At 37.4% G+C, this 22,528-nt stretch overlaps 1 protein-coding gene across 1 annotated transcript in view; it reads left to right on the top strand.

Moving 5' to 3' along the window:
• The window catches only part of VPS13B (vacuolar protein sorting 13 homolog B), a 1,115,876-nt gene that overhangs the window by 771,671 nt on the left and 321,677 nt on the right, over positions 1–22,528 (top strand). Inside the window, exon 33 of the mRNA XM_007934836.2 lies at positions 16,530–17,220. Coding sequence (XP_007933027.1) covers positions 16,530–17,220 — 691 coding nt within the window. The remainder of the gene's footprint in view (positions 1–16,529; positions 17,221–22,528) is intronic.

The following is a 22,528-nucleotide window of genomic DNA, read 5'->3' as shown; positions in this document are numbered from 1 at the left end:
TATGGCAACATATAAAATGAACTATGTTCCAGAACAAAATGGAATTCATCTGAAGAATGCAACATCAGTTTAACTTCCAAAAATGAGTAAATGTAATAACATACCATATCAATAGAATAAAGGACAAGAACCACATGATCTCATTAAATGCGAGAAAAAGCATTTGAGATTATTCAAAACCTTTTCATGATAAAATTACTCAACAAAGTATAAATAGAAGGGAATTTCTTCAGCCTGATACAGGGCATCTATGAAAACCCCATAGCTAACACCATATTTTATGATGAAAGACTGAATTTTTCCCCTAAGATGAGGAACAAAATAGGGATATCTACTCTCACCATTCTGTTCATCACTGTGCTGGAAGTTCTAGCAAGAACAGTAAGGCAAAATAAATAAGTAAATAAAAAGCTTTCACATTGGAAAAGAAATAAAATCATATCTATTTGTACATCACATGATCTTATATATAGGAAATCTAAGAAACTTATTAAAAACTAGTAGAACTGATAAATGGTTCAGCAAAGTTATAAGATATAAAATCAATGTACTTTATACTTATACATACTTGCAGTGAACAAGAAAGAAAGAAAACAATTCCATTTACGATAGCAGAAAAAAGAATACTTCGAAATAAATTTAACAAAAGAAGTGGAAAACTTGCTCTCTGAAAACTACAAAACATTGTAGAAAGATGTAAAAGAAAGCCTAAATTAAGTGGAACAATACCCCATGTTCATGGATCAGAAGACTTAATGTTATTAAGATGGCAGTACTTGCCAAATTAATATCCATATTCAATTCAGTCCTCATCAGAATTCCAATTGGCTTCTTTGCAAAATTGACAGGATGATGCTACATTTCATATGCAAAAAGGGGACCAAAGAACAAAACAATATTGAAAAAGAAAAAAACTTATTACAAAACTTAGTACAGAACTATTGTAATCAAGAAGTGTATAACTGGCATAATGATAGACATGTAGATCATTGGAATTGAGAGTCCAGAAATAAATCGTAATGTTCATATTCAATTCATTTTCAACAAGGGTGCCAAGACAATTAAATGGGCAAAAGAATAGTTTTTCAACAACTGTCCTAGGAATATGTAAAAGAATGAAGTTGGACTCATTCCTCACACCATATAAAAAGTTAACTCAAAATGGGTTGAATACCTATATGTAAGTACTGTTGTTATTAGCTGCCATTGAGGCAGTTCCCACTCATTGCAACCCTTTGTACAACAAGATGAAACACTGACTGGTCCTGCACTCTCCTCAAAGTAGTTGCTTTGTTTGAGCCCATTCTTGCAGTCACTATCAATCCTTCTCCTGAGGGTCTTCCTGTTTTCCACTGACTCTACTCTACCAAGGATGATGTCCTTCTCCAAGGACTGGTCTCTCCTGATAACATGTCAAAAGTGTGTGAAACGAAGTCTCATTGTCCTGTCATCTGAGGAGCATTCTGGCTGTACTTCTTCCAAGAGAGATTTAGTCAATACTCTTCATCAACACCACAATTCAAATGCATCAGTTTTCCTTCAGTCTTCCTTACTCATCATCCAGCTCTTGCATGGATATGAGGCATTTGAAAATACTATGGCATTGGTTAGGTGCACCTTAGTCTTCAGAGTGACATCTTTGCTTTTTAACACTTTAAAGAGGTGGTTTGCACCAGATTTGCCCAGTACAATACAAAATCATTAGTCATCAAGGAAATACAAATCAGCACCACCCTGAGATACCACTTCCTACCCATTTGGATGGCTATGACTGGGAAGGCAGATAATGACAAATACAGTTCAGGATGTGGAGAAATCAGAACCTTCACACATTGTTTGTGAGAATGCAGAATGGTTCAAGTACTTTTGGAAAACAACGTGGCAATTTCTCAAAATAATAAATAGAGTAATTATGTTGTTGTTGTTATTGTTGTTAGGTGCTGTTGAATCGACGCCAACTCATAGCGACCCTATGTACAACAGAACAAAATCCTGCCTGGTCATGCACCACCCTCACAATCCTTGCTGTATACTTGAGACCATCATTGTAGCCACTCTGTCCATCCGTCTTGTTGAGGGTGTTTTCCTTTTTCCCTGACCATCTACTTTACTAGACATGATATCCTTCCAAAAATCATTAATGTAATAAGACACCATATCAATAGAATAAAGGACAAAAATAATGGTCAGAAGGGACCACATGACCAAAGTAGGTGAGACGCAGTCTGGCTATTCTTGCTTCCAAGGAGCATTCTGGCTGCACTTCTTGCAGAACAAATTTGCTCATTCTTCTGGCAGTCCATAGTATTTTCAGTATTCTTCTCCAACACCATAATTCAAAGGCATCAACTCTCCTTCAGTCTTTCTTATTCATTGTCCAGCTTTCACATGCATATGAGGCAATTGAAAATACCATGGCCTGGCTTAGGTGCACCTTAGTCTTCAAAGTGACATCTATGACAAAGTGACATACATATGGCCCAGCAATTACCACTAGAAATATACCAAGAGAAATGAAAGCATATATCCATGCAAAAAATTGTACACAAATGTTTACAGAAGCATTATTCCTAATAGCTAAAAAGGGAAAGCAACCCAAATGTTCATCAACTGATGAATAGATAAACTGTAGGATAGCCATACAATGACCTTGAAAACATTATGTAAAGTAAAAGAAGTTAGTCTCAAAAGATTGTATAATTCCATTTATATGAAATGTCTAGTGTAGACAAATCTATAGAGGCAGAAAGTAGGTTATCGATTGCATGGGGAAGGTGGAGGATGATCCCTGGTGTTGCAGTGGGTGTTAGGCTGCTAACCGGATGATCCCTGGTGTTGCAGTGGGTAAGTGCTAGGCTGCTAACCGGATGATCCCTGGTGTTGCAGTGGGTAAGTGCTAGGCTGTTAACCGGATGATCCCTGGTGTTGCAGTGGGTAAGTGCTAGGCTGTTAACCAAAAGGTTGGTTTGACCCATCAGTGAGTGCCCACAAAGATTACAGTGTAGAAAACCCTCTGAGGTAGTTCTGCTCTGTCCTATAGGGTTGGTAGGAGTCAGAATCAACTCAGTGATAATGGGTTTGGTTTTGATTTTTAGAGTGGGAGCAGGGTGCAAGCAGTATAGGACAGTGACTACCAATGCGTGTATGATGGTGAAAATGCCCAAAAATTTACTGTGCTGATGTTTGTATAAGTCTGTGAAGATACTAAAAAACATTGATTTGTGCACTTTAAATAGGTGAATTGCATGGTGTGTGAATTATTATCTCAATACTTGTTATTGAAAAGAATATATCAAAGTGCAGTTGGCCTATAAAATGGGCTCTGCAGCTCTCCAAACACATGTGTTCACATGCACAACACAGGTCCCTAGTGGCAACTCTGCTTTTATCTGTTTTACATATCTTATGTCCCCTTCCACAGCTACCCTCCCCCAGAAGGTTTTCTTTGAAGGAAGAGGACTGTGGCTGGAAACAATGAGCTCCAGAACGTCCTAACAAACTATGATTCTGATGCATTGAACTGAGAATTTGAATTTGGCCTAGATTATCCCGTTTTAACTCCATGTCGACAAAAGGAAAGCTGTGAACAAAGGCAGTTTTTTCCCACATAGCTACACACAGGTGTGACTTAGTGGAAACTGTGGAACTCAGCCAGGTCTCCGCTCCCTAGTGCAGAGCTCTATCTCCAAGCTCTGCTTCCTGTTCTTGAATACAGTGATTTTTGAAAATAGAGACACCTGGTCCCAGCACCTTGCAAATGGATTTTTCCTTTCAGCATTTCAAAATGCATTCACAAATTGACAAAGGCTTTCTCTGGGAAGCCATCTGTCTGAAATGTGCAGTAATACAAAAATCTCCCTAGCTCCCTTAGATATGCATAATGGTATCTGTTACTTCATTCATCCACTCTTCTCTCTTGCTCCCTTGTCTTACTCCTTTATTCATGAATTCACATACACATGCATTCACAAAGCATATATTTATGGTGCGTCCACTATGTGCCCAGCACTAGGAATGTAATGGTGAACAAGATTAATTAGTCCCTACAACTGTAGGCTTATCATCTCGTAGTAGGCTTATCAAATTAACAACAAAATTTTAAAAGTTGTGAAATGTGATAACAATTATAGAAGAAACAGAAAAGGTCTGAGAGAGATTATGTAGGTTGTGATTTTAAAATCAGCTCTGGAATCAGATTTGTTGTTAGTTACCGTGGAGTTGACTTCAACTCACGATGACCCCACACGTGCAGAGTAGACCTATGCCGTAGGGTTTTCAAGGCTGTGACCTTTCAGAAGCCTGTCTTTGGAGGCATCTCTGGGCACGTTCAAACTGCTAACTTTTCAGCTAGTAGTTGAGCACTTAACCTTTTGCATCACACAAGGACCTTAGTGCAGGTAACACACCCTTGCTTGCTGAAAGTGAAGACCTCTGTAAAGTGTTTAAGAGCAGAACTATCACTTTGAAGCCTAAGGTCTGCCTGACCCAAGCCATTTTCCAAGCCTCATGTGCATGTAAAGATTGGACAGTGAACAAGGAAGACCTCAGAAGAATTGATGCATTTGAATTGGGGTGTTGGCATAAACTAACGAATAGACCATGTACTGCTAGAAGAACTAACAAATCTTTCTTGGAGAAAATACAGCTAGAATGCATCTTAGAAGCAATAAAGGCCAGACTTTGTCTCTTGTACTTTAGTCGTGTTGTCAGAAGGGAGCAGTCCCTGGAAGAGGTTATCATTCTGGGTAGAAGGTCAGCAAAAAAGGAAAACCTCCTCAACGAGATGATTTGACACAGTGGCTGCAACAGTGGGCTCAAGCATGGCAACAATTGTGAGGATGGCACAAGGCCAGGCTGTGTTTCATTCTGTTGTACAGAGGGTTGCTGTGAGTCAATGCTGACTAGACGACACCTAACAAAAACAACAGGGACCTTGGGACTATAGTAGAACCTCCACTATAGGGTTGTTGTAGGATTAAATGACTTGAATATATGGTGCACATAGAAAAGTGCCTGGCATATGCTACCCAGCAAACCACTGTTAACTAGATTAGTAGTGTTGCTTTAGAGAATGTCATGTAATCATCTAGTTAAATTAAAGGAGCTCTGATGGCATAGTGGGTAAGACATTTGGCTGCTAACCAGAAGGTCAGTGGTTCAAACTCACCAGCTGCTCTCCAGAAGAAAGATGAGGCAATCTACTTCCATAAAGATTTACATCCTTGGAAACCCATTAGGGTAGTAGCTATGAGTTGGAATTGACTCAATGCCAGTGGGTTTTATGTAGTTCAGTTAACATCATTGCCATCTTTATTACCGTCATCATTGTCAACCACACACACTTACCTAGTACTTGTTTTGTGCACAGGATTTTCAAAAATAAATGTGGCATGTTCTTGGACTGAAGAAGCCTACAACTAGTTAAGAGATTGAGTGTGAGGACTTGAAAAAAATAGCAGTGGAAGATAGCATATGCTAAAGGCCAGATGATGATAGAGATGGCATGTGCTATAGGACTCTGGGGGAGAAAGCAGTTATCGTGGCCTCAAATAAGGCTAAGCCCTCATAGAGAAAATGGACCTTTAAGCGTGAGAACATTTCCAGGCTGGGAAAACAATATGAATAAAGGTATGGATGCAAGAATGTGAATGGGAACTTCCAGAATGGAAAATTAGAGGAGTAGTGAGGGGTGGATTAGAGAGAAAGTCCCAGAATGTAGGTTAAATTATTTAGTAAATATGACTGAATTCTGAGGTAGGGTGATCCAATAAGATTTCTCTCATTCACTTCCTGAGGCCCACCACTTCATATATTGCTTTATTCTAGATCACCATTGTCATCTAGCCAGTAGCATTCAAACTAATGGTGCCATCTGCAATCTCTCTGCTCTCTAATCCCCTATTCCCCACTGCACATTTTTATCACGTTAATTTTTCTCAAGCATCATTTTGATTGTATGTTTTTTACTTAGAAATTTCTTATATATTACCATTTCTGGTGCAGTGTTTCTCAAACATTATCATGCATAAGAATTAATGCGGATAATGGGATGAGTACTGACCACCAGTCTCACCTTCAGATAAGATACTTGTGATGTGGGGCATGAGAATCTCTATTTTTAAGTGCCCTAGGGAATTCCGATTCAGAAGGTGAAGAAGACCTACTCTGAGGAAGACTGACGCAAAAACTAAGAACTCAAGTTTCGACCCGATGGCAGTGAGTTTGGGTTTTGTTTTTGTTTGTTTTTTTTGGTTAACCTTCTGTCAAAGACTCTCTCTAGACTCTGGCTTTATTTTGTCTTCCCAACCTCATCTTCCACTTTTTGCATTAACACTCCCTTTGTTGGAGCCAATTAGGATATCTCCTCCGTACATTTACCCTTGCTTTTTTTTTTGTTTTGTCTTTTGTCCTTTTTTTGGTTCTCTAAGCCTCATATGTTCTTACTGGTATTTCCACTTGTCCTTATATGCCAAGTCCAAATCCTGGCATCTTTAAGTCCTTATTCAGATATCACCTGAAAATGTACTTAATAAATGGGATGTCTGTAATCTAGAAGATAGGCTCTAAGTTCAACTGATTTTTAAACCTACTTCTCCACATAGGAACCTAAATGAGTACCTTGCAAATGACTCAATTCATTTGTTCCTTCCTTAATTCAGGTATTAAATAAAATGTTATTGAGTCCCGGTGCTAGGTTTTGGTAATACAACATAGAACAATATCCCAGGGAGGGTGGGAGGACCTCTGTTTTCATGAACCTTACATTCTAGTGAGACAAATGTTTCTAAGTAAATACTAAAAGTGTTTTAAGAAGAGTAATATGGCAGTGCCATATGGGATAGATTAGAAAGGGGAGAAACCAGGGAAAGAAACTAATTAGGAACTCTTGTAATTGCCTAATGTAGGATGGGAAGAGCCAAAGAGAATTAAAAAAAAAGGAAACAACAAGAGTAATTAGTAAAATAAAGTAATGACCAGCAATACTTGACGGGGATTAAAAGGTGATGTGGTAGTTAAGTTGTGTGTCAGTTTGGCTGGGCCTGGTTTTGAGTGGGGAGCTGGATGTAGTTATTCCCCATGATGAGACTGGTAATTAACTCCATCATGGAATCTGTTGGAGCAGCTGAGTAGCTGCCTTAGGGATGTGGCCTGCTTCCAGTATATAAGAATAAGCATTGAGAAAGGTCTCTGAACTTTTGGGCACTCTTGAACCCTGCATGTAGCCGAATTTTCATTCAGTAGCCTGCCGTGTTGCCTGCCGATTTTGGAATTGTTCCTGGAGATGAACCAGTGGCCTGCCATGTTGTTTGATAATATTGGCACTGTGACATTTTACTTGTTGACAGTGGGGTTATTGGCCTCCACAGCCAGCAGCTGCGTGAGCTGAGAGACGTCTTCAGCTCTGATGGGCCAGGAGCAAGAGGCAGAGCTGAAGCCCAAGGTTGAGGGGACTTCACCCAGCCCCTAGAGCTTGGCATTTTGAAGTCAGATCTACTCTCCAAAACTGTAAGAGAATAAATCCCTGTTTGTTAAAACCATCCACCCATTTGTGATATCTCCTGTTAGAATGTCACTAGGTAAGGAAAACAGAAAGGTTTATTTAATATTTGAACCTTTGAGAAGGCAGAAGTAAATAAAAAGTGAAGGTAGAGAGGTGGTATATCTGAGAAAAGACATATTTTTAAATGTTACGATGATTCCGTTTTAGACGTGTTGTTTGCGGTGTTGATAATAGCACCTCCAAGTAGAAATGTTCAGTAGCCAGTAGCAATAATGGAGGTCTTAGAAAAGCTTACTCTCCTTTTCCCTTTTTTCAACTTAACTCAAAAATATTCTGTCAGTTCCATCTATTTCTGGGCAAAAATGCCCTCCCAAGAAGTATCCTACACTTGATTCACTCAGTTTTTCTGGAGACTGTGGCATAATTTACCAGTGACTCCATGTGTTGTTGGCCCCATTTCTCTGTTCCTGAGTGTGTGCCTAGGATGAGACCTAAGTCACCCCAGAATGCCATTTCTGCTGCTTTCAGAGCCTGGGAAATTCTCTTCTCCTCTTCTAGTAGCTCAGGCCAATAAACTTCAAATCATTTTTAACTTCTGTCTTTTTCAATTCTGACTTCTATTCTCTCATAATACTCATCATCCAATCCATTAGCACCTACTGTGTGTGTATGTGAGAGAGAGAGATATATGTGTATGTAATGTTGTTTATTATCTGATTTCCCCAGTAGATTTTAAACTCTGTGAAGACAGACTGTGCCTCTGCTGTGTCCTAGTCAGTGCCTACAATGGAGTAAATGCTCAATAAGAATTTGTTGAATGAATGAATGAATGTGAACCTAAAATTTCATTCCAACGCTTTACTAATAATTTTGACATTGGCCTCGTCTTCAGGAAGCTTGAGAACCATTTTATCCCAATAAAATGATTATAAAACCAAAAACCCACTACCATCAAGTCAATTCCGACTCATAGCGACCCCATTGGGTTTCCGAGGCAGTAAATCTTTACGGAAGTAGTTTGCCCAGTCTTGGTTCCACGGATTGGGTTTGAGCTCCCAACCTTCTGGTTAGCAGTCAGCTGCCTTAGGCACTGTGCCACCAGAGCTCTTTAAAATGATTATAGCTAAAGTCCAAACATAAACCATACTTAACCGAATAATGTTACCTTAAAATAATATCATAAAAAATAGAAACAGTTTATTTGTTATCTGGTTTAGAGAGATGTCAGTAAATTTTAAAGGCTTGGGCACTCATCTTTAATGGTACTAATGATACTATTGTGATAACCCAAAATTTAGCATTAACAAGAGACATTCTGATAGTAAAACCAGCTAATAATTATGTATCTGCTGTAATGAAAATTTATTTTTTAATTTGTAGTTACTTGAGAAAGACTTCTTGAGAGTTTTTTAGACTTCATTATTATAATGTCTGTAGGGATGATGTTTAATATTTGGGAAGAGAAAATTTATATCTGTTTTCTAAGTTTAATTTAGTCAATCCCACTAATTGAAAATAGCTAAGCTAAAGGTATAGGATGGATTTCTAGAACAGCTAGAATTACTTGGGACCTACCAACAATAAAAATTTGCTAATGGAGTGGGGCAAGTTGCTAATGTTAGGAATATTTAGCTGATTTAGAGAATACTTCATGTTTCTAAGAATTGAAGGAAGAAGTTAATATGATCAAAGCAACTAAATGGGAGATCATTTTGGCTTAGTGATGATGTTTAGAAGTAGCAGAGAATAGTAAAATTCTTCTAATGGAAAGACAAACTCCAGCAGGGTATGTTTTCCTCTTACATCTTGATCATTTTGCATTTCAAGTCTATTGGGTCTTAACTGTTTAAGGTACTAATAACATATGATAGAGTAAGAATCAGTGTATGGCCTTTAGCTTGATTTGGGTTTTATCTGTCAACCTTAAGTTAAATGGTGGCTAATTCTTGGAAGGAAGTTTGGGCAATCTGCTTCCTCAGTGATACTGCCTTGGAAACCCAAGGAGGGGTCGCTATGAATCGGGTCCGACTCGACGGCACATAACAACAATAAAAGTTTTCAGATGGCCTGCTGTTATACAATATTCTTGATGGATTTAAAAAAAAGTCAGGTACATACCAAAGAATACTGAGATTCAGATTTACTTTGAATAGAATCTACAATTAACTAAACCAATATATTTAGACTTATATATATGTATGTATGTATGTATGTATGTATGTATAAAATAATGAAAAGCAGTTCAATACGTTTGCTAAATAACTGAACTCTGTTTGAAAATAAAAACCAACTACTGGCTAAAATTAATTATGGATATGGTTGAACCATTTTCATGATTTTTCAACTTGTACTGAATATTGGAGAAAAATTTGCTTTAAAAGGATTTTCTTTTCTTGCTTAGTTTCCATAAACCATTCATAGTTTCTTTGAAGGGAATGTATGTTGTTTGGAGGATAAAATAATCAAATAAGGATTTGTATGGATTTTACCCATAGAACTTTTTCTAAGTTCAACTCTACTTATCAGAAAATTCAGTTCATAGTTGCATGGCCGTGGGGGTGGCCCTGGAATAGTTAATAAGCATGTTCTGCTTTTCAGTGATTCTGAAGTGAATACACAGGCTCGGTAAACTGTCATCTGCTTCAGGGTCAGGGTTGATGCAGTCTTACTGGAAGTTTATGAGAAGGGCTGATGTGATACAGTTGTTTCCAGTAAAATCAGAGTAGCTTCTAAGGAGCCAATCTGAGTCTGTCTCTGAGTAAAGTTCTATGAGACACAGACCCCAACTCAGACACAATTGTAAACTCTCATATAATGAGGACTTGCAGCTGATTTAATCCTACTGAAACCCTTTACGCATCCATGGGACAAAATGGTTTCCACATTGATATCAGTGGAATGAACTTTGGATTGCATCAATATGAAGAGTAGTTACCTTGTACACAAAGTAGCACTTTTTTAAGAATTAACATCATGAACATTTTAAAATAGGTTGTTGTTTCTGATGTAGAGACATCTGTTTTGATTAAGATCCAAGTTCCCATTATGTGTCAAGTTGTATTTTTTACAAACCAAATTCATTACAAAAAGCCAACAAGTCAAAATTTATCTCTGAAGCTAGTATAAATCAATTAGATCTAGTCTCCTTGAACAAAAAGGACCAACCTCTTCCAATTTATATGTGAGAGACATAGGGAAAGAGAGGGAGAATGAAGGAGAACTTGCTTCTGAGTTAAGACCCTCTGTACAAATTTTTGCCTGGCATTAATTTGTTTTTTCCATGAACTTAGATGACCTTTCAAATAAGGTTATGCTATGAAATCATACGTGTATAATCCACTGCCATTGAGACAATTCCTAGTTATAGTGACCCTATAAGACATAGTACAACTGCCACAGAGGGTCTCCAAGGCTATAAATCTTTATGGAAGCAGACTACCTCATCTTTCTCCCACAGAGTAGCTGGTGGGTTCAAACCTTTTGGTTAGCAGCCAATGCTTCAACCATAGGGCCAACAGAGCTCCTTACATGTATATAGAGAAATTCAAACACGTAAGTCTGAAGATCAACACTATGGATAAAAATCTCAGTGAGGTAGGATATGAACTTAGCTGTGTGTGTAGGCCAGTGTTTATACCTTGTTGGATTTTTTTGTTTTATCATATCAAAACAGGCACTGATACTGACACAGCAATTACAGTGACTTTAACACTGATCCTGGTCCTTTTTCATGATTTACAACATAAATTAGAACAATAGACCAAACACAGACTGTTGTAAAACAACCTTGACTGGACTATCTCCATGCTTCTTTTATTGCGGTTAGCACTGGTCTTTAAATGTGAATATTTATACTGATACTTAGCAGGCAGTAGTGGCCTCCTACTATTACTTCAAAGAGCCGGAAAAGTAACTTCATGAAAGAGAAAACTTGAAACTATAGTGCTCTTTACCATTCTATCTGTTAAGCAGTGATGGGTATCATTAGTTCTGCTCTTTTGCATAATTACTGCAGTATTGTGAAAACTCTTTTTTGCCATCCAACTGGGAACAATTACATTATGTAGGATCTTGTATAACATTTGGCTTAGACAAATAAAATATAAAAAGCCCTTGTTTTCTAGCACTCTGTATCTGTAGTACCCAAGTGCAGGCAGTGCTTGTTCAAGTTTGTTTTTTAAATCAAAAATAAAATTGATTGGAGACAGTGAAAGAGACTTTTCATAATGAAGTCAATTTAGTCTTTACAATGCTTTTTTATTTAATGTGCAAAGATTCACTGTACCCAGCATGCCACCAGGTTGAGATGGTAATTCATCTGAAAATGATCAAAGTTTATGATGTGTAATCATGACATCATTGGAAATTTGAGACTTAAAAAAACTTTTGTTGTTTCCTTGATTAAATTAATTTATGAGGTTGGACTAGAGTATTTCTGATTGTTACAAACATTTGCTATTTATGTGAAGTTTCTAAACTATCATTGTGTTAAAGGCATGCAACATCTCTCCCAGCAGCACCAACCCACCCTATCCCAAAGCAAGGAACTTCTTACAAATACAGAAAGAAATGTTTGCAAATGTTTAGACAATAAAGCACATGATTTTTTTTTTCGAGTTCTCAAGGTTCTCCTTTGTAATTCCAGTGTGTGTGGAACCATGAAAATACTGTAACAAATTTTTTTAAACTATATTTGATTTTGTAAGAAAGACAACATGTTTACTTCTTTGAAAATACTACTATATTTTAGTAAGGGCAGTAAAATTAGGAGTAATGTCACAGTGATATACATAAGTGATTGTCACTTTGAGTTTGTGGTTTCACACTTGACTTTTTCATAATTTATATGATGTGAAAAATGATCTCATGATTGGCAAAACATATTTTGATCAAAGTTAAAGTATGACTGTTATGTTGGAAATATTCTGAGTTGCTGTATATAACCATAATTATGGTGAGAAGGTGGAAAAATATGTGGATATGCTTATGTGTGGTGTGCAATTAAGTTTTCCTTAAGAAGACAAAAGACATGAAAGGAAATAATGTGATGGAATAGGTGCTGAATTGCCTTTCTTGTTGGCCGTTAACACAGAAATTGTTTTTGTCCTTGTTAACTCTCAAGAGAATGAGTTTCACGTTTCTCTTCAAAAATTTAATACCCATTTTTAGTATTTTTACTAATAACGCTGACTTTTGAATGTGTTCATAAAAACATAGATATGACTGAACAAGAAGTTTCAGTTAAACTTACCTTTCCCCATTCCCAAACGTATTTTAATGCATTCTTTGGTATTGTCCCATTACACAACTGTGGTTTTAGCCACAACCCCTAAAGTACTATGGCTCTTGCCACATTCCTGGGTCAACCAATAAACTTACCTATCCCGATACATTAAAAGGAGGAATTAGCTACAGTTCCCTAGCTACTAGTACAGCTTTCAACACCTTTTCCAGGGTGGCTAGTATCTGTACCATGTATAGCTGTGAAAGAATGGGAAAATGCGCTGAAATGATCTAAGAAGTAAACTATCAACTTGACATGTTTTGCTAGCTATTGAAAACCTTCTCATATTGAAGCCCATTGATGGTGAAACTGTAGAATTCCTCTGATTTAAATACCATCTGGTTGTGCTCAAGGCTTAAAGCTGTTATCTCCGCATAAAATTCAGAGTCCTATACTTTTTTCTTCACCAAACTATCCATATTTAAGCCACAAATATTTTTCCAGTTCTTTCAGATTTTATCTAAAAGTATATTTTAACAGTATTTAAATAGTTCTTAAACAATAACAATTTATCTTGATAGATGGCATGCTGTGTTTTTTCATTTTATTTTAATTAGCCATTGTGGAACCAAATTCCCTTTTGTTTTAGTCCTTTGAATATTGTTTAATTATAGTTATCATGCCAAATATCTTAAAGGTTATTTTACCAATACAGTTTCATTTAACATAAGCCATATGGAATCAATAGGCCAGTTTCCTAAAGTGAATGCTTGGAAAATCTTACATTCATATGTTAAGAATACACATCCTTTCCTCATTAGTTGGAAAGTACAGGGATTTTGGCACAGGTTCTGTGTGGAAGCATTGTGCAGCTTTTATATGGATTTTGTTTTTAGCCTTTGATGACACTGTTTAGAATAGGAAGTATCTAATAAGTAAAGCATTTTGTCTCAAGTGCTGCCAGTGTGTTTAATATATGCCTGGAGGTCTGAAACATTATCTCCTTCACTACAGTAATATGCATTTAATTCTCTGAAAGCAGAAGGTCGAGCTTTTAAAAGAGACGCAAAGTACATTTTCAAACAGAGTAATTCAAAACATATGGAATAGGGGACCAGAGTAATGTACAGTTGGTTTTTATGGTTTAATCATGATCATGTTAATGCACACCAGTAGCTAATTAAAGAAAACTTTTATTGTTCATTTTAAATGAGTTAGGTAAAGAGTAGGAGAGCTGATGTAACAGCACTGCCCACAGATACATAATACTGCTGCACTCACTAACAGCAAGCTGATGCTGCTGTTTTTGACAACTTAAATTAGTAGTCCCCGCGGACAAAAAGAAAGCAAAAGTTATTTTCAGAGTTACTGCATTGTGAACTTTTTTCCCCCCACAAAGGAATGGTAAATTGATGCCCAAGTTTATGACCTAGCACACATGAGTAACTATAAAACTTTTCTCAGTAGTACACCAACTACTCCTCAATATAACGGATGAATCTGCAGTGGACTGGTGACAAACCAGTGGGTATTCAAATATGTCTCAAAAATAATCAGCTTATTTATTTCAGTTTTACAGGTAGTTTGGAAATAAAGACAAATGAAGGAAATCTTGACTTTTAACTGAATTTTAAGAATGTAATCTTCTAGTACTGGGAAAATTGTCCCTTTTTTTTTTTTCTTTTTCAATGAGACTCAGATTCTTTCATCTCTGGGTCAGTGGTTCAAATTCCATTCGGCTCAGCAGTGACTAGAATTAGTTACCATCTGACTTCTGTTCAGTAACCCGTGTGACCTGAGCTGATAGCTGCCGTCCTGCCCCTGCTGGTTATTTATAGCTCAAGATCACCCCACTTGACATTCACTGGAGTCTAGTGTGATGATCTCAACACATAATAAGGCTGGATGTGAAATTTTTCTACCATTTTCTACAGGTGGTTTGTTTTTCCTTATTAACATATAGAGGGACCACTTAATTCACTTTCAAGAAGGAGAACCTAGATTTTAAATATGAATCTGTAAATCAGAAGAAAATACATAACACTCTCTGCACAGAAAGTATGGTGTCGTGTAGTTTTCTTATGGTTGCCTTCTCAGAGAATAGAAGCAGTTTATAAAGCTTGAGTTCTTGATTTGAGTTTGCCATGGGACTCAATTTAAAGGATTCTTTTAGTTTTTCTGCTTACAGATATTTAGCTTGTAGTGCCTCAAGATGTGGGCAGTAAATCTTATACTACTTACATACCTGACTTTATTACTTTTTCACATGTTACTTGAGAATTCCTAGTTGGTAATGGATTTGGAACTATATTTGAAATTTTTATGGTAGGCATAACTAAAAGCATTAAAATTTAACTTATTTTGGTAACAGTTTTCTAACTTATTTTTATTTTAATGAATATTTTGTGAAATTTGTGCATTCATTTATTCAGTCAGCCCACAGTTATTAAGCTATGTGACAAAGCAGCATAGTATGCTAGGAATACTAACAGGATACTCCTCATATCCCGCTAGCCGTCTGACCTTAGACCTTTTGATTAATTTAACCCTCAGAGTCCTCAGCTATAAAATCAGAGTAACAGTGCCTCCTCACAGGGTAAGAGTACCTAAAAAATAAGAACAAGGAAACAAACTGAAGGTCTGGAGTTGTGCCTGTCAAGGTCATCATAACTGTCACCACCGTGAAGATGTCCTTTGTTTGCTACATAGCCATTCATTTAACAGAAAATTTTGAGAAGTAGTTAGTGCCCAAAAGAAAAATCTACCTTCAAGGGCTTTGATTACTTACACTTTACTTGATCACTTACATTTACCTTGTTTCAGTTATCTACCAACCAGTCATCTTGGTGAATGGCATATGTTTATTTTAGCTTACTTTTCTTTGTCCTTTATAATTTAGGACAGCTGACTTTTCCTTATTTTTCATACTCTCCATAAACTTATAAATCAGTTTTATAGTAATAATTGAGTAAGCAACATACCATAAACTCAAAACCAAAACCAAACTCACTGCCAACGAGTCAAATCTGACTCATAGCATCCCCTCCTTGGGTTTCCAAGGTGGTATCACTATGGAAGTAGATTGCCCAACCTTCCTTCCAAGGAGTGGCTGGTAGGTTTGAACCACCAGCCTTCTGGTTAGCAATCAAATGCCTTAGGCACTATGCCACCAGAGTGCCATAAACTATTCCTACCTAACATATAATTTCAACCAACAGTAGTCATTATTTAGAAAGACTTTATTATACTGCTGGGGTAAAACAATACTAACTAATGTAATTCTTTAGAACCCCCAAAAAAACCTACTTCCATCCAGTTGATTACAACTCATAGCAACCCCCATTGGGTTTCCGAGGCAGTAAATCTTTACGGAAACAGATTGCCCAGCCTTCCTTCCACAGAGTGGCTGGTGGGTTTGAACTACCAACCTTTTGGTTAGCAGTCAGGTGCTTAGGTACTGTGCTACCAGAGCTCCTTTAGAAAGGCATATGTATATATCTTTATCGATCTGTAACTTTGTATTACTACAAAGAAAGAAAATCTTGACATTCAAAAGTCTATTTTAATGGTAGCAATGCATATTTGATGCTTTTTTTGTCAAGTATTTCCTTCCCAGTTTTAAAGTAGATTTTGGGGGGTTAGGGGGGTGGGGTGGATGCCTACTTTGTTTTTATCTTAATCTGTTACAAATTACCCAAGACACATTTTTTTTCATTTTCTTTTTAACATTATGTTTATATAGCATTGTTTATATAATAACACTTGCAATGTAACTAGTTTGAAATATTTTCTTTTTTCTTACAGATCTCTAAACAAGAACAGAAAAAAATGGATACATTTGATGGAGGCATGGCGGAAACCTCATCTCGGTACAGTGGTGCCCAGGATAGTGGCATTGGCAGCGACAGTGTTAAAATTAGAATCGTGCAAATAGAGCAGCACAGTGGCACCAGTCAGCATCGCATTGCCCGTCCTTCACGCCAGTCATCAATTGTGAAAAATCTAAATTTTATTCCCTTTGACATATTTATTACTGCAAGTAGAATCTCACTAATGACCTATTCCTGCACAGCCTTATCCAAATCTAAGTCACAAGATCAGAAGGACAATGAAAAAGCAGGCAAGAGTTCATTAAATCTCCCAGAAGGTGGTTCAGAAGATGTTGCTAAGCCCAGCCAGACATGCATCTCTGCAGTGACAGCAGAAGATCTCTTAAGCAGTAGCATTTCTTTCCCATCAGGGAAAAAAATAGGAGTCCTCTCTCTGGAAAGTCTTCATGCCTCCACAAGATCATCTGCTAGACAAGCACTTGGTATAACTATCGTGAGGCAGCCTGGACGAAGAGGAACTGGTGACTTACAACTAGAACCGTTTCTGTACTTGATTGTGTCCCAGCCTTCCTTACTGCTGAGTTGTCACCACAGGAAGCAGCGAGTAGAAGTATCTGTGTTTGATGCTGTGCTTAAAGGGGTAGCCTCTGATTACAAATGCACAGGTAAGAGCTTCCAAACAACTACCACCACCTAATGTTTTTTTTTCCCAGAATTTGAAGATTGAGTAAACAGAAAACAGTTGGCAACCCAGACAAGTCACCTTTCCTCTACAGAATATGTGAAGTTCATGTTCCACAGCTGATGCATGCTTAAATAAATAAATATTTGAAATGTTCTTAACGTACCTCAAAATATTCTTTCTTTCTTTCTTTCTTCTTTTTTTTTTTTTCCAGAAACCCCTGAAACGGAATCTTTCTTAACTATATAGGTGCTTAACAATTTCTAGTGTTTGGAGAGTGTAGTTTGTTTTGTTTTGTAGTTTCGCTTTCCATGTTAATGCAGCTGTTCAGATTTAAAACAAACAATCTTAGAAGATGTTTTGCTATTTTTTTGGTTCTAATCATCTGCTGTAACAGATGTATTAGCTGTAATTGATAAGGTTTATTAATAAAGTAAGGTGATTTAACGAGTTTTATACATCTGCAGTGAACACATTTATTAGTGGTCTTAGCCACCTGGCTCTTGCTGCCCATCCATATTTTCCTTGTAACCAGAATCCTATATTATAACAATTATAAAGAACTTCTGAAGTTTGTTTTCTGTTGAGACTAGAAAGTGAGCAGGAGTTCGGATTCAGGATAAAATTCCATAAGTAACAAGGACTAATAGAAAGAAAGGGCAAACAAGGTGTATATAAAGAAACTCCTTTACACCGAGTTAATTTATAATTGGATAGTTGGCCAGAAAGGCTGGAGAGAGTGGCTGGGTCATCTAAGAGTCAGAATTCAAAGAGGGCCCTCGGAAGTCCAGTTATAATTCAGACGTTTTATTGGCATCAGGTGGTCCCACCTGTAGTAAATGGAAGCCAGCAGGGAGGCATTCAGAGAATTGGTCTAATCTGGAAGTCAGGATATTTCATTCTTCTCATTAAGGAACACCACTTTACATATCAGGACTCCAGAGAGTAGATGGCAGGTGTAAGGATTAGCATTCAACCCAAGGAAGGGGGATCAAAGGAGCCCTAGACCCTTGCTGAGGTTTAGTGCAAGTCCTCTGATTTAGAAAGGAATAACTAGCCTGTCGCTAAGGAAGAACAACCTGCTCTTACTCCCTGGACTGTCTGCTGGCCCTCCAGTGGTAAGCTGGGGCAGGCTCATACTGACGTCCAAGAACTGGCTGTTAAATTTTCAGGAACTTTGCAAGACAGTTATTAAGCCTTTGGTAGCTTAAAATAAGTTGTAGTAGGAATATCTGCACCTCAGAAATTAAAATTAATTAAGTTAATTAGTTAATTAAAATTAATCCTTTTCTCTAAGGTTACTCAAGTGGTAACCAGCCAGTAGCACTTTTAAATTACACGTCCGTCCCAGTGATTGCTCTATTTCAGCATTTCACACGTGCCTGAGGTTATTATTGGAGATACAGAGCTTTCTTTTTTTGATTGTAAAAACATTTTTAGCACAACTGGGCTTGCAAACATTTACTGTGTACTATGCAAGTCATAAATCACTATTACAAATGTCCCTGTTTCTTTACATGGAACTCATAGAGAACACAAAGTAAGCAAAGGGTTTTGTTTCACTCTTTGAAAAGACTTACCATTATAAAGGATAGTTCTCAAAATAAAATAAAATCGTAATTCTAATATAAATATAAAATGAACATGCCTTTTACTTAGCTCATTAATTAATGAAGGGCCTAATGAGACCTCTAAAGCCCTGGCTATCTCAGAGGTTTTGGTTCTGTGATTCATTAAAACCAAAAAAGCAAACACACTGCCATCAAATCAATTCCAACTCATAGTGACCCTGTAGGACAGAGTAGAACTGCCCCATATGATTTCTAAGGCTGTAAATCTTTACGGAAGTAGACTGCCTCATCTTTCTCCCACAGAGTGGCTGGTGGGTTCAAACCACCAACCTTTTGGTTAGCACCCAAATGCTTTAACCATTGTGCCACCACTTATTAGTGCCCTAAAAATAGTAAGAGCCCCTTGATTATTGACCTGATGTATTATTAAAGTATGGCTCTGGGTGATTCTAGAGAGAGTGAAATATTTTTGCCATCACATTCTGAAGATTTGGCTTTATTTGACATATTCAGGAGATTGTTGTGAAGAATCTGGAAGCAAATACAAAAATCCTCTGAGCATTGTTGGAATAGGGTATACTATTTCAAGGGTGAATACTTTAAATTAGTCAACTTAGTTTTAAAAACCACTTGTATTTTCCTGTTTTGTGTAATCAGCTTGGTTTATTATTTTCAGTGAACCTTTTATCCCTGTTGTGCTTTCATTTCCACATTCAAACAGTTTTTGGTAATAGGTGTCCCTTTAGTTTGCACATTAGCTGTTTATCAGACTCATACAAGATGCTGAGGAGCCAGCATACGTGACCGGCTTCTGTTACCAGACACTGCTCTTCATTTAGTAATCATACTTAGGATTAATGATGAAAGTTTAGGATAGTATAAGGATTAACGACATGTAAGGCTGTAAGATACTTCAATGAACCAGAAAGTTGTCGTTTTTATATCCAGAGAAGCAGTTTAAAATAAGTTAGTATCAAATATATGCATAGTTTAAGGAAAGCACTTAGATACAGAGGAGTGACACAGGACTATCTTTTAAATTTTTTATTTGGTATTAGTGTCTGCTCTAGGTGTAATTAAGAATGGTTTTCAGTATTGTATTTCATCTATTGGTTTTTTGGCTATATTATTTTGTAATTCTTTTTTACTGGTTGCTCTGTGGTTTACAATATCTCTGCCTATACCTTCACCGCCTACTTGCAGGTAATATGTTATCACGTTAAGGAAAGTATAGAAGGCTTATAACCATATAGTAATCTAGACTTTCCCCCATTAATAATTGTCATATATATATTACATATATATTATTGAAACAGGGGTAGTGGTTAAGTGCTCAGCTTCTAACTGAAAGGTCAGTGGTTCAAACCCACCATTGGCTCCACTGGCAGTCTGTTTCTATAAGGATTACAGCCAAGAAAACTCCGTGGGGCAGCTCTGCTCGGCCACATGGTTGTACTGACTCGCAATCTGCTCAGCACCCAACAATACACTGAAAGCCCTACTACATAAGATCTTAATGTTTGTGTTTAATAAGCTATGTATTTAAAAAAAACTGAAGTGGGAAAAACTAGTTTTTTGTATTTACCCAGGCATTTATCATGTTCAGTGCTCTTCCTTCAGTCCCGAAGTTCCAAGTTTCCCAGTGGTTTCATTACCCGTCAGCCTAAGAGTTTCCTTTATAGTTTCTTTCAAAGCAGATGTGCTGGTAACGAATTCTGTGTTTTCCTTCATCTAAAGCTGTCTTTTTCTTTTATTTTTACCTCCTTTAGGATATTTTTGCTGGATATAGAATTCTGAGTTGACATTTCTTTCAGCACTTTCAAGATGTTGTTCCAATGTCTTCTGTCTTACATAGTTTTAGGGAGAATCCATGGTCATTCCAGTTACTGTTTCCCTGTATCTTCCCTAGCTGCTTTTAAGACTTTTTTTCTTCATCTTTGGTTTTCTGTAGATTGATTATGTCTATTGTTATTGATGTGTCTGGATACGGTTTCTTTCAATGTATAGTATTTGAGGTTCTCCAAGATTCTTGACTGTGTACATTTATATTTGGTTATTTGTTTTCACTAAATTTAGGGAAATTCTTTTTTTCATCTTTTTCCTTTACCATGCTCTTTCTCCTCTATGTATATGTCTCCAACATTAAATGTTTTTGATCTTGTCACACAGATCCATAAGCTCTGTTTACTATTTTTAGATCTTTCTCTCTGTTGTTCAGATTGGATAGTTTCTATTGGATTTTTCATTTCTAAAGTTTCCATTTTGTTCTTTTTTGTAGTTTCTCTGCTGAGAACCTCTGTAGTTCCATTCATTTCAAGTATTTGCCTTTAGCTCATGAAATGTAGTTAGGTCACTGCTGAAAGTCTTAAAATCCTATGTCGCTGCTGCTGTAGCACACATGTGCCTATACACACACACACACACACACACACACACACACACACGGGTGCACTCAGGGCAAAGCCAGAAAAGAAAAAGAAAAAAACCAAAAATGAGAATGTCTGCTACACTCTTAAAACCACAGGGGTCTCATTGTCCAGTCAGATTTCTCTTGGAGCTTAGTGATGCCCTGGCCATAACTGAGCACTCTGATGGGAGTTCACGCTCAGGTCAAAGCTACAGGAGAAAAGAGAAACAAGCCCTCCCAAACAGATAGACAGACAAAACTAGAAGCTCACCACTGTGCGAGATACATCTGCAAGCTTGACTACCCTCCCTGGTCCACAATTTTCTTACTTACATTTCATAGTCCTCGGTAGTTGCTTTTTGGATTTTATTTATTTTTCCAGTGTTGCTAATTGAAATTAGCATGGGAGTTAGGCTTCAGTGAGCTTATTCCAACTTGGCTGGCCCCAGAAATCCTGTAATTTAAATATATATATAGTCAAGTCTGTTAGATGGGACCTTGTTTGCTCAGCAACTTAATATACTGATTCCTCCAGAAGTGATGCTTTCTGTCTATACGTGTATGAGCACATATCAGTTAAATATGCTGTGATGAATAATTACTGCTCCCTGAGAGTCAGTAGCATTAACTTGATTCTGCCATGTCACCACTAAGTAAGCACCATGCCCATGTATTCAGAGGGTGGCAATGGTATTCTTTTTTTATATGTTCCTTAGGGCTTTCTCTTCATATAAGGTCAAATTAGAACAGGAAGTTCTATGTGGTTTGGTTCTCTGGTGTCGCTCTAACAGAAATTCCACAAGTGGATGTTTTGAACAAATACAGAATTTATTCTCTTACAGTTTCAGAGGCTAGAAGTCCAAGTTCAGAGTGCCACCTCTAGAGGCTAAGTGAAAGCACATAGACCTTGGGCTTCATCTCTGCTTCTTGCTCCCGGCCCACTGCAGCTGGAGGCTTCTCTTAACTCAGACAGCTGCTAGCTGCTAAGGCTGACAAACCCAAGGTCAACAAGTATAATGGCATAGTTCCAAGATTCCAAAACAGCATGGTAGGCCACTAGTTCAAGTCCAGAGACAATCTCAAGATCAGCAGGAACACAGCAGGCTGCTGAATGAAGACTCAGCTACATGCAGAGTCCCAGCATGACAAAATGCTGCAGAGACCTTTCTCAATGCTGCTTCTTGTATAGTGGAAGCAGACCACATGCCTAAGGCAGCTACTTAGCTGCTCCAGTAGATTCTATGGAGTTGATTACCAGTCTCATCATGGGAAATAACTACATTCAGCTGCTCAGCACTCAAAATCAGCCCCAA

The sequence above is a fragment of the Orycteropus afer genome, unplaced genomic scaffold, assembly GCF_000298275.1.
Source record: "Orycteropus afer afer isolate SDZICR_OR568_19922 unplaced genomic scaffold, OryAfe1.0 scaffold00021, whole genome shotgun sequence".
NCBI classification, from domain to species: Eukaryota; Metazoa; Chordata; class Mammalia; order Tubulidentata; family Orycteropodidae; genus Orycteropus; species Orycteropus afer.
The sequence above is the reverse complement of the archived record's forward strand: the minus strand, read 5'-3'. Positions and strand labels throughout refer to the sequence as shown.